Genomic DNA, 11183 nt, shown 5'->3' with positions numbered 1-11183 from the left:
TCAAACGGAAATGTTTTAGGAAAATTAACAACATCCACCAGACTCTTTATATCTATATGTTATCTTACTGTAATTTTGTCAAATATCTTTCAGGGTTTATAGCGAGTTGTGTGCAATGCAGACAACTTAATTTCATTTTTCTACACTTCTAGGCTTAATCATAGCATTTTCTTAATTAATTGGCAACTATTTCAGTAATCAATTAATTTGTTTGAGTGCTTTTTACATATATTATAGCAATATTCTGATTTTCCAGCCTCTTAAATGTGAATATTTCTTGTTTCTTTGCTCCAAATAACAGAATAATTGAGATTTTGACAATAAAATTTAAATTTAAGTTTCCGTATAAGATTTCATGGTCAAATTTGGTCGCAGGGTAAATCGCAACATCATCACATGGCCAGGGTTTTTAGCTGTTGTCATGTGACCTGTAAATTTGTAGACTTCTGACCTTTGACCCTCTGAAAACGGTAATTTTTCAGTGCAAACAGAAGCCATTTCATGCCTCTGAAGTCAGATTCGACGAAACAAACAAAAAATAATGCGAGATCATGTTAAAGGTGAATTACGTGGGGTTTGTTTCTTGTGTAATTTTGGCAACTATGTTCAACTATGTTGGGGGTTTCTTCTGTAAATTTGGTAAAAACAAATAATTTACTTCATTCACACTCAACTGAACAAGTTACATAAACATAATTTCATTGATACCGACTGAATGTTTTTAAAAAATAAATAAATTTTGTTTTGTTCTTCACTTTCATGAAAAAAAATATACATTAGTGAACATTGTCTATATTTTATTTGGGGAACTTGAAATTAACAAAATATTCAAAAAACATGTTTTTTGCAGCAACAAATTTTCACCAAAACTGACCTGAAAACATCGGAACCTTCAGAAGAAATAAAAACCAACACCTTTTAATTCAGCAGTGCAGCTGTTGTTGTAAATCGAAGCCAAATTGAAAAAAATGTTTTTAAATAAGTGGAGTTTGTTTTTTTTGTTTTTTTAGACAAACCCCGCTTTCACACACGCACACACGCACACACGGACATGCTCAACAACGTCACTATAAGAAAACAAGAAGGCGACACTCCATGCAACACGAGTGTGCACAACACAAGTGGGACCATTTTTTTTCTTATTAAGAAACTACGAAAACAAATGTATTATTAGATTTGAAAAAAAATAATAACAATAATAATAATAAACACATGATGAAACACTTCATCAAAACCAACAAAGGAGGAGGAAGAAGAACAAAAAAGATTTTTTCACATTTTCTAGTCAGTGTTAAAAATAGAAATTCACCCATTACATTTACTCTTTGAACTTTTTGATTATATACACTTATGTACATGGATTTCTCTTAATTATTTGTCCTTAATGTCTTTATCAACAGTTTACAAAAGAAAGAAAATGCATATACTCTTCTAGAAAGATGTGCTATGTGCTTAGTCAATATGTTTTGTGGGGTTTTTTGTTGTTTGCAAAGGGAAAGCTCAGGGTTTTTTTGACCAGTGGTTGTGTGAGATACTGACCAGAACATCAAAAGGTTTATATAATAAAAATCTACACCTGTTTAAGTCTAAAATGTTTTTATAATGTGTTTATCTCACTGTAAAATCACCTTTTTTCTGACTGAAAACTGAGGTTTGTGTCGATTTTGTAAACCGCTCAATCTCCCACACCAAATTCCATAGAGAAAATCAGGGATTTTACGGCACGACACACAGGAGTTACTGATTCACTAAGTTCCACTAGATCCACTGTAATATTAAACATTCTATTTTTCTGATTTTGGCGTTTGAAATCTTCCGTTTGTGTTTGCAAAGTGACACAAACTGACCAAACGTGGCAGCAGGAGACCAGCAGCTCCTGTGTCACTGTGGCCTAAAATCGTTGTTTTCTCTATGGAGTTTGGTGTAGTTCACAAAGAAAAGGCATCTTAGTGATGAGATTAAATGGCAAAAATGTCCTTAAAATATCACAGACAGAGGCTGGTGTAGATTTTGAGTATTTTTTCCTTGTTTTCATATTCTGGGATTTTTCACTGAAAGCAAACCTTGATTTCTTAAGCTGGTCACCAAAACAGGGGGCGCTGTGAGTGCCTCAAACAACCACAAAAAATCTGAACTCGCCCTTTAGATTGAAGCAGAGGGGGGGTGTTAACAGACATGGGAACATTGCATTAATCTGCACTGCAAAAAAAGAAAGGAGAAACATAATCCTTTTTTTCTTTTGTTTAAAGGGATTATTTTTCTTTTATCTTTCCTTTTTTTTACAGTGTACAGACCAAAGCACTATCTGCCCTGTTCATGTCATGCACTCAGCTCACAGGAGGCCTTCATCATCCTCCTCATCATCATCATCCTGTCTCATGCGATGAAAAGTCAGGTGTGTGTGTGACACTTTTGCTCTCGCTGCTTTTTCACGAGGCTTTTATTTTGCTCAACAGCACAACAAAAAAAAGAAAACATCACACATCCTCCTGACCACTAGGGTGAGCTGTGTGTGAGCGGGACAACTAGTGTCGCCATGGCGACCAACGAACGGCGACCAAAGGTCTGCGTTTTAAGTTGCATAATCAAGTTCAGCCCAGTTCGGGAGCTGAGAAACAGCTCCTGTTAAGACATGGACTGCGTGGGTCAGAGTGCAGGATCACGTTCAGGATCAGTCCACTTCAACTGAGTCCGGGTGAGACCGAGGACTGACCCAATGGTTTACCCTGGTAGAAATGTTAGCAAGGAGAGCGCTCAGTTTCCCCTGACGGACCCACACAGTGTCCAGCTTTTCCCCCAGAACCACTGACAGCTGACGGCGGCCATTTTGGCTCCACAGTACTGTTTGTTGTTTTTAATAAATATGACAATAAAGAAATCTGAATATTGATATCAGTGACTATGTTTACTAATTTATGGATTAAACAGGGAAAAAAACAGAAATTGTTTCATCATGTCATTTGGGTTATGGTAACGCAACAATTCAAAATAAACCTAACTTTATTGACTCTTTTAGTTTGAATTAACTTAATTCATGTGTTTAGTGGAGCTAAAACTACAGATTGTTTTCATTTCGGCTAATTTTTTGAACTATGTTTTAGTTGGGAGTTGTGAAATTGTGAAAAGATGTTCAGTCTAAACTCCAAGGTTTATTATAATAAGTATAATTTCAGCACAGTAATACTTTTTAATGTCTTAAAAATGTTTTTTTGGCCAATATATAATAATATTACACATTGTGTCTTCTTAATCTCTTTTGTTTGCCTCCAAAAATCCAATCAATCAGGCTCTAATTAATAAACACAATGAAGAAAAAGGAAATGTTATGATATCAAACATGATTGAAAGTGTTTGCACGCTGTAGCGTAACATGGTGTGGTGAGACGTCACCTGTCAGTGGTTCCCTGGTTTTCAGATTGACTTCGTTTATTAAGGCTCGACGGGCAAGAGGTAAAAGAACAACAAGTGCCCGGAACACACTTGTAAAAATTCTTAAATTCTGATTATGTGTTTGTCTCAAAACACACACACACACACACACACACACGCACACACACACATTCACTGTACACACACACACACACAAACACACTCAGCAAAGCTCCCCCGTTTCCCTGCGTGAGAGTTTTGTTTTCTCGTAACCTCAAACTATTTGTGTCTTTTTTTCACAACAAAATGATCTGAACTATTTTTGTCTTTGCTGCTAATAATCCTGACAAAAAAGAAATAAAAACAAAAAAACACAGCAAGCAACGACGACGCACAAAAAAAGCAAATACTGTTATTGAAGAAGATTTAGAAAAGGTGTGTGCGAGGGGGGCGGGGCAGGAGGCGGGGCACGCAAAATACAATAACTTGATTGATAACAATGAAAACAAATGAAACTTTATAAAGTTCACAGTCTTGTAGCTCCCTGTACCAGAGGGCGGGGGGCGGGGTCATTATGGGGGCAAAGGGGTGGGGGGGTGGCACAACATCAGTGCTTGATGCCACGGCAAACAGAGACCAATATGCACATAGTTGGGAAGCTTTTACTTTGAAAGGCCGCTGCTGATTTGTGAATAACTGTATCCAAACAGCTGCAATAAACACGCAAAAAAATGTATTTGCCGAACTGCATTGTGGGTAAGTCGCTTCACCTTGTAGCACACTGTGCAAGTTTCTTCTCCCCATTAGCGATGTTTTTAATTGGACAGAGTTCACCCAACAATAGCTAACAACACATCAAGCTCACTTTAGCGACATTAGCATCTCTTGCTACATGGTTAGCCATGACGGACACTGCTGTTTACGAATTATTTAGGAACTTCTGATATTCAAATTCTTGTTTGCATGGTGTAGCTTTTTTGCGCATTTTCAACGCAAAAGACGCAAGTCAAGGTGAGTTTAGCTTCTGTCAAATGGACAAAGTCCACGTTACAAATCCCACAAAGATGAGACATTTGCAGTTTTTTGCTTCGGTGTTTCTCGATTTTAAATATTTGTACTAAACTAAAGTTTAGTACTAAAGTCGCGAAATGCGAAGCTGCAAAAACTTTTGTCAGCGTTGAGATATCGGGTCATGGGAAGATATCGCAATTATCTTGATCAAAATTGCGTTGCCATGGTTACTTAATATTAATGTTACTTAACTTAATTTTGAATTCAATTATACAATTTTGACTTCATGCAACTTCCCAACTGTGAATATGAACGGAAAAAAACAAGCAGTGCGAAGAGACAATACACACATGTCCTTCTTCGTCTCCGTCCTCTCCTCAGGATGGATATGATGGACGGATGAACGTCGGCGCTGCTGCTCGTTGTCCTTCTGTCTCTGTCTGATGACAAGGAGACGTGTCGTGCGACATTAGGAAAAGCACAGAATCCACTGGTCACACACACAGAAATGATAATCCTGCCGTTTCAAGATGAAGACAAGGAGGATGACGGACAGCCAGTGTCCTCTGAATCTGCCGCGGTGAGGAAGGGACCACGAAGGATGAAGGGAAACTGGTACAAGATGTGCTGTGAGGAACCTCCGAGGGAAAGAGGTTGAGTTTTTTTTGTTTGTTTGTTTTTTGGGGGGTGGGGTGATTTCACATCATGACGTGGCGGCGGCGGTGCAGGGACAGATGGTCGGACCGGGAGAAGGAACGGTCGCACTCGGTGCAGCGGAAAGGTTTGATCCCCGTGTGCTTGCGGAAGTGCCGCGTCAGCTCGTCGGAGCGGGCGAAGCGCCATGTGCAGCCTTCCCAGGTACAGTGGTAGGGTTTCTCTCCTGAGGAGGACACAGAGACAAAGAACGTGAGGACACGGGAGGAAAGTGTGGATACCTGAAAGTTAGGCTTCCAGAGAAACCTGGACCCTCTCTTAGTTAGGCTGCTATAGACCTAGACTGCTGGGGGAATTCCTGTGTTGCACTCACACTCAGGGTATGAATATGACTTTATTATGTGTCATGTGTGATTTCCTTCCTGTCCCCCCTCTCTCTCTCTCTCTGAGCTCATCTTGCAGGCTGCAGGATCCAGATCCAGTTTTGAGGCTACTATCATTGCGAAACTTGAAAGAACTATTTACTTGTGGAAATAAATAAAAATGTGCTGTTTTCGGTAAATAATGTAAATCCTGCTTGTTATTATTCAACGTGTTTGTTTGTTTTTTGCGCTCTCACCTGTGTGTATCCTCCTGTGAGCTTTGAGGTGGGAACTCTTGGTGTAAACTTTTTTACAGCCTTCATAGTCGCACATGTGGATTCGCCGCCTCTTGACGTCCGGCGAGTCGGGATCGACGGGCTCTAAGTCGATGACGGACCTAGAGAGAGATTTACAAAGAGAAAAAAACAATCAGGACAAGAACACTAACAGCTTGTTTACAATTCATGAATTTGTCATCATTCACAAGATTTAGCTCATCACACATGGATTATACATTATATTATATCTACATACAAACAAATTTAGCTGCAAATCAATTTTGACAGGTCATTTTTCAAAAGGAAAATGATTAATATGAGCTGAAATATCATGATAACAATTTGTATGTGTAACATGATGATACTAAAATCATCATGGTAAAAATATTGTAGTTTAGTGGGAAGAAAAACTACTTTGGAAAGGTTCTTTATAAGCGTGTATTAGTTGTATTATAAACACAGATTATCAAATATTTTATAAAACAATATTTAACCAAGTCTGATTTTGTCATATTTTGTATTTTTTATACATTTATATATACATTTGTATAATTTTATTTTGTAGCGACGTCTTTGTCTCTTGTCCAGCTCAGGTGACTTTGTGTTCATGCAGCCACCGGGGGGCGTCAGAGAGTCAGAGAATGAACAGCTGCACACAGTGTCTCCACTCACTCCCAGCTCTTTCTCTCTTGTTGTTTATCCTTTGTGATTTATTTCTCCTCAAACACTGACCACAGACAAACTGAATCACATTCAATGTGTTTTTAAAACGAAACAAAACACCCACCGCCCCTTAAATCATTAGGTTAAAGCTCAATTTGTGGGTCACGTGATATTCTGTTTTAATCAGCAAACAGGAAAAATTCAAACAATAACATTTTCTTTCTTTCTTTCGGCCATTTGACATGGAGGTGTGACGGCAGACTGGATTACGTAACCTTGTTTACACCACAGTTCTGGGACGGCCCTGCCCAGCAACACACACACACACGCACATAACCACCACAGACACTGGTAACCACTAACACTTGTTGTCTTTGTTTGTATTAAACATTCTCTCTCTCTGATTGTCTATATTTTATGCTGTGTATTTTACACACACACACACACACACCACCAACCGCACCCAGTATTTCTGTTAAAAGTCAAGCTGCCTCGCCCTGTGGGTGTGGCAGGAGGTCTGTCCTGCTCTTTCTAATGAACACACACACACACTCACAAACGTGTTTTTATGTCTTAGTGAGGAAACATCATTGATATAATGCATCCCTAACCCCTTACCCTAACCTTACCATCACAACCAACCTCGGTAACCCCTTAAACAAGGTTGTAAAGTTGTACGGCCCAGACAAAATGTCCCCATAAAAGATATTCACTCACACGCACGCGCGCACACACACACACTTGTGGGAAGTCCTGCACTTGTGGGAACACATTAACCGTAAATGTCACGTGTATCAATGATCTTAAATCAGTGTTTCTCAAACTTTCGACAGCGTGACCCACACACACAAGCGCAAATGTGACCTAAGTCGAGGGCAAATCTGTGCGAAATATAACATGTCTGAATATTGTCAGTGCCATTTCAACACTTAAACACTTGATATTAGTAAACTTGACATTTGCAGGAGATTTACAGTATGTTGCACAAATGAATCGCACGTATAATGGCTTGATAGCCTGTGTGTGTTAACTGTCCCTCCCTGTGAGTATGTTGGCGCTCGTCGCGTTTTTGACACGAGATCTCCAGCTCTGATGCGCAGCGATGTAAACATGACACCTGGGTGGACAAGCTAATTTTAGCCCCCTTTTTCCTTTGCCATGACATCAGACTGGCACTGCACTGGCACACATTAGAGAGACACTCTCTGATTTCACACTGTCAACAGGCTATGCTAGCTAGTCATGGGCTAACTAGCTACTAGCTAGGGGTCATTATACGTAGCACCAGCTGTGAAAACAACCTCCTAAAGTCTGTTAAACACACAACAAATAAACACCATAAACATAATTATTATGTTTAATAGCTACTTATTATTAATTATGTGGAAATAAATGCCCTGTCACACAGCAGGTACACACATGATGGTGTGTTTCAGTTGTCGTCGGAACCTCACAAACCCCGACATAGGATTGCTAACACTGCTACATTTACCTGTTAATAACACTGTTGTCTTTTTGTTTCACGATAAGGCTTGTTATCATTAGCCATTGAGCTAAAAATGGCTAACAATAGCTAGCCTAATATACTGTACGTTATGATTTGTTCGCACTCACACTGTGTTTGTGTCCTGAATACCGATGTGACTGCTGTCATTTGATGGAAATGTCCGTGTTTTTTTATATTACCGGTTTAAAAATCACGTTCCCAGTCTCGCAACATTTGACGTAGCAGATAGGGCAGTGTCGTAAAACACGCCCTGATCTGACCCTGATCTCAGTGGCTGTTTCTTCATGGCGACAGAGACCGTGGCTAATCACTGCCATTAACGTTTCACACAGATTCTTCAATTTAAACAAAACCAAAACTCCTTTGTCTGCCACACCCTGGCTCCTCCCTGTGTGTGTGTGTGTGTGTGTGTGTGTGTGTGTGTGTGTGTGTGTGTGTGTTTGGTGTCATTAAAATGTTGAGGTCTTACATAAACCCTCTCAAATGTCCACGTTCTCCTCTGAAAGAACCAAATGTCCTTGTTTACGATGTGATTAGCAAAACATGCGTCGACACACATACACACTCTCAGCACTGCACATGCACACACTTGTCTCCCTCTCACACACTTGGGCGTTTCCAGTGCGTTCTGCTGCACAGCCGGTTGCATGAGGTTATATAAGGTTATATAGAAGTGTCCAGTCATGGCAGAGCTGCAGTAATGTAATTAGTCAGGAGACTGCAGGCAAGAGAGATGGAGGGAGACTGCATTTCCCATACACCCCCCTGCTGCTGCTGCTGCTGCTGCTGCTGCTGTACATTATCTCTGCCTCTGCAGCTTTTCTCACTTGTATAATAGAGTTGGCACTTACATGCTTCATGGTATTTATGTCCTGCCAAGTTTAGCAGACATTTGATTTATTATCAATTTCCAGGGAATTTTCTGTTCTTTTGTGGTAATGTGTTTGGCCACCAGGAACATCGGGGATGACTCTACACTTCATTTTTCACGTCTTATCTTTAAAGGACAAGTTAAACATTTATTTTGGGAATATTATTGTTGTCGCTCTTGGACAATCACTCTTTATCACTGATTCTAGAGTTAGGTCTTGGCAGGTGGACATATGCCGAGTTTCCATCATGGTAAAGGTTTGGTTTGGGACCTAAAGCGGGGTGTGGGCTGTGCCTGCTGACCGGATAGCCCAATCAGCTGACTATTGTGGGTGGAGCCAGTCTACTTCCACCTGGATGTACTGTACCATTTTACTCTGGTACGCCAAGGGAAGGGTGCCAAAAAATTTAACTTGGTACTTTGTGTACCTAGCAAACTGGACCGTTCCATTCAGTGAAAACACGGCTATACTAAAGCAAATCCAGTTACCAATGGCTAATTGTTTTTTTAAAAAATATATACTATGTATTACTTTTACGTGTTTTTATGAGTTATCTGACTTTTATTTTGAAAACCTCTTGAAATAAAAAGCTTAAAAACCCCAAAAAATGACTTGCAAAAACCCAAATAACCAACTTTTACAAGTTTAAATGAGCGTCATTTATCTGTGTTACCTGTTTAAGAAACCTTGACTACGATACCAGCAGGAGGCGTTTGTGGAAAATGTCCAAAACGTCTCCTGCGTTCTCGCGGACAGTCCCTCTGGACAAATTTCGGACCTCAGCGCCGAACAGAAAGTAACTGTAAAGTCACAGAACTGTTTGTTTTCAGGGTGTAATGACAGACTCACCCTTCGTCGTGGCCCTGGGTGCTGAGCGAGGCCGATCCGGACTCTGTCCCGCTCTCTGCGTCACTTTCACTCTGATACTCCACTGGAGACGTCGAACCCGGTTTAATACGAACTGAAAGGAAGTGGACGGGAAGACAGAAAGAAAGGACATAAGAGGATATAACGTTGGACAGATGGAGGGTGGAATGGGAGGAAATGGTGGAAAGATGACGGAGTGGGGAGATAAATCAGAAAATGGAAGAAAAGGAGGATGAGGAGGAGGGGTGGAAACAGACAGAGGAGAACAGCAGGGGGTTAATAACTTCTTCACAGCAAAGTCTGGATTGCAGCAACTTAACAAGACAAAGATACACTTTGTGTGTGTGTGTGTGTGTGTGTGTGTGTTGTTAGGTGTGGTCCGTTGGGCTGCAGAAGAATCGATGGATAAAATTGGCGAGGCCAAACGTTTGTGTGGTTTTCCTATGTCATGTTTGTCTCGCTCTGTTAAAAGACCAAAACATTCCTTCCCCTCTCTTTCATTCTCCCTCCCTCGCCTTTTTACCGAGAAGACGTGAGCAGATGTCGATGACAAATGTGGCGCAGGCATTACAAGCGATGCTACTTTGCAGCGAACGGAAAGATAAAATCTCTGAAGGATTGTCCTCGGGATTCTAACCAGTTTCTCACAGAAACGTGCAAAAACAGATGCCGACCGGCCACGACTCCGTGTTCGCCGAACAAGGACAACGATGGATGTACGGATGTTTACGGTGGTGATGTAAAAATATGCACTCTGGAACTGTAGGGGGAGCTCTGCAATGGGATTTGCAGAGTTCTGCTTTATTGTTACACTTTGTAATTTTATTAAAAAGATACAAAAATGTTCTATCAAGGATTACAAACTTAACTTTTGAGTCAAAACTCTGGAGCAGGAACTGTGGAAGTTTGTCCGACTTTGAGAAATTCAATAATATGTTGACATGTGTTTTTCTGACGTCGTGTGAACAGCGTTCATACAGACTCAGACTCATACAGAACTCATAACTGAGTTCTTCATTTGATTTGATTAAGTTGAACGGAAGGAAACTGTGAAATGATTAACTCGTCTAAACGCTTGTGTCATTTTTGTCAATATTGTCTCATCGATGGTGAAATATTTAGCGCCGGGGTCAGACAGCAGGTTCTTGAACAAAAGCAGCAAACACACAGTGCAGGACTGACTGCAGGAATGTGGCAGCCATACTGTTCAAAGTCCAGGGAGTCTGCAGGAGGACGGGGAGGACGGGGCGAGAGGGGAGGGGACGGGACGAGAGGGGAGGGGCTGGACGAGAGGGTGACGCAAGGAATTTTGGGTGGAGTATCCAGTATGTGTGTGTGTTCTTGTATTTGTCGCCTCTTTAGGACATTTCTCTGGCATCAACACTGGCCCTGTCAGGACCAGAAGACCTGGTCCCAGTGAGGCAGGAGCTCATTTTTGAGGAACTCGTTAAAGTTATGGTTCAGGTTAGTCATTAACTGGTTATGGATCAGGCTTTGATGAATTTGTCCAAATGAACAGAAAGTCCTGAGAAGAATAAGTGTGCAACACCGCGTGTGTGTGTGGATGGTCACAAACCAAAAGAAGTGTTCTTTGTCTCTG

General features: G+C 40.7%; 1 protein-coding gene across 1 annotated transcript in view; it reads right to left on the bottom strand.

Moving 5' to 3' along the window:
• Positions 1-780: 780 nt before the first annotated feature.
• klf8 (Kruppel-like factor 8) overlaps positions 781-11183 on the bottom strand; it is a 61871-nt gene continuing 51468 nt past the window's right edge. The window contains exons 5-7 of the mRNA XM_044041581.1: positions 9566-9677; positions 5654-5793; positions 781-5260 (exon numbers count right to left, since the gene is read on the bottom strand). Coding sequence (XP_043897516.1) covers positions 5079-5260; positions 5654-5793; positions 9566-9677 — 434 coding nt within the window. The 3' untranslated portion in view covers positions 781-5078. The remainder of the gene's footprint in view (positions 5261-5653; positions 5794-9565; positions 9678-11183) is intronic.

This window comes from Solea senegalensis, linkage group LG13, assembly GCF_019176455.1.
Source record: "Solea senegalensis isolate Sse05_10M linkage group LG13, IFAPA_SoseM_1, whole genome shotgun sequence".
Taxonomy (NCBI): domain Eukaryota; kingdom Metazoa; phylum Chordata; class Actinopteri; order Pleuronectiformes; family Soleidae; genus Solea; species Solea senegalensis.
The sequence above is the reverse complement of the archived record's forward strand: the minus strand, read 5'-3'. Positions and strand labels throughout refer to the sequence as shown.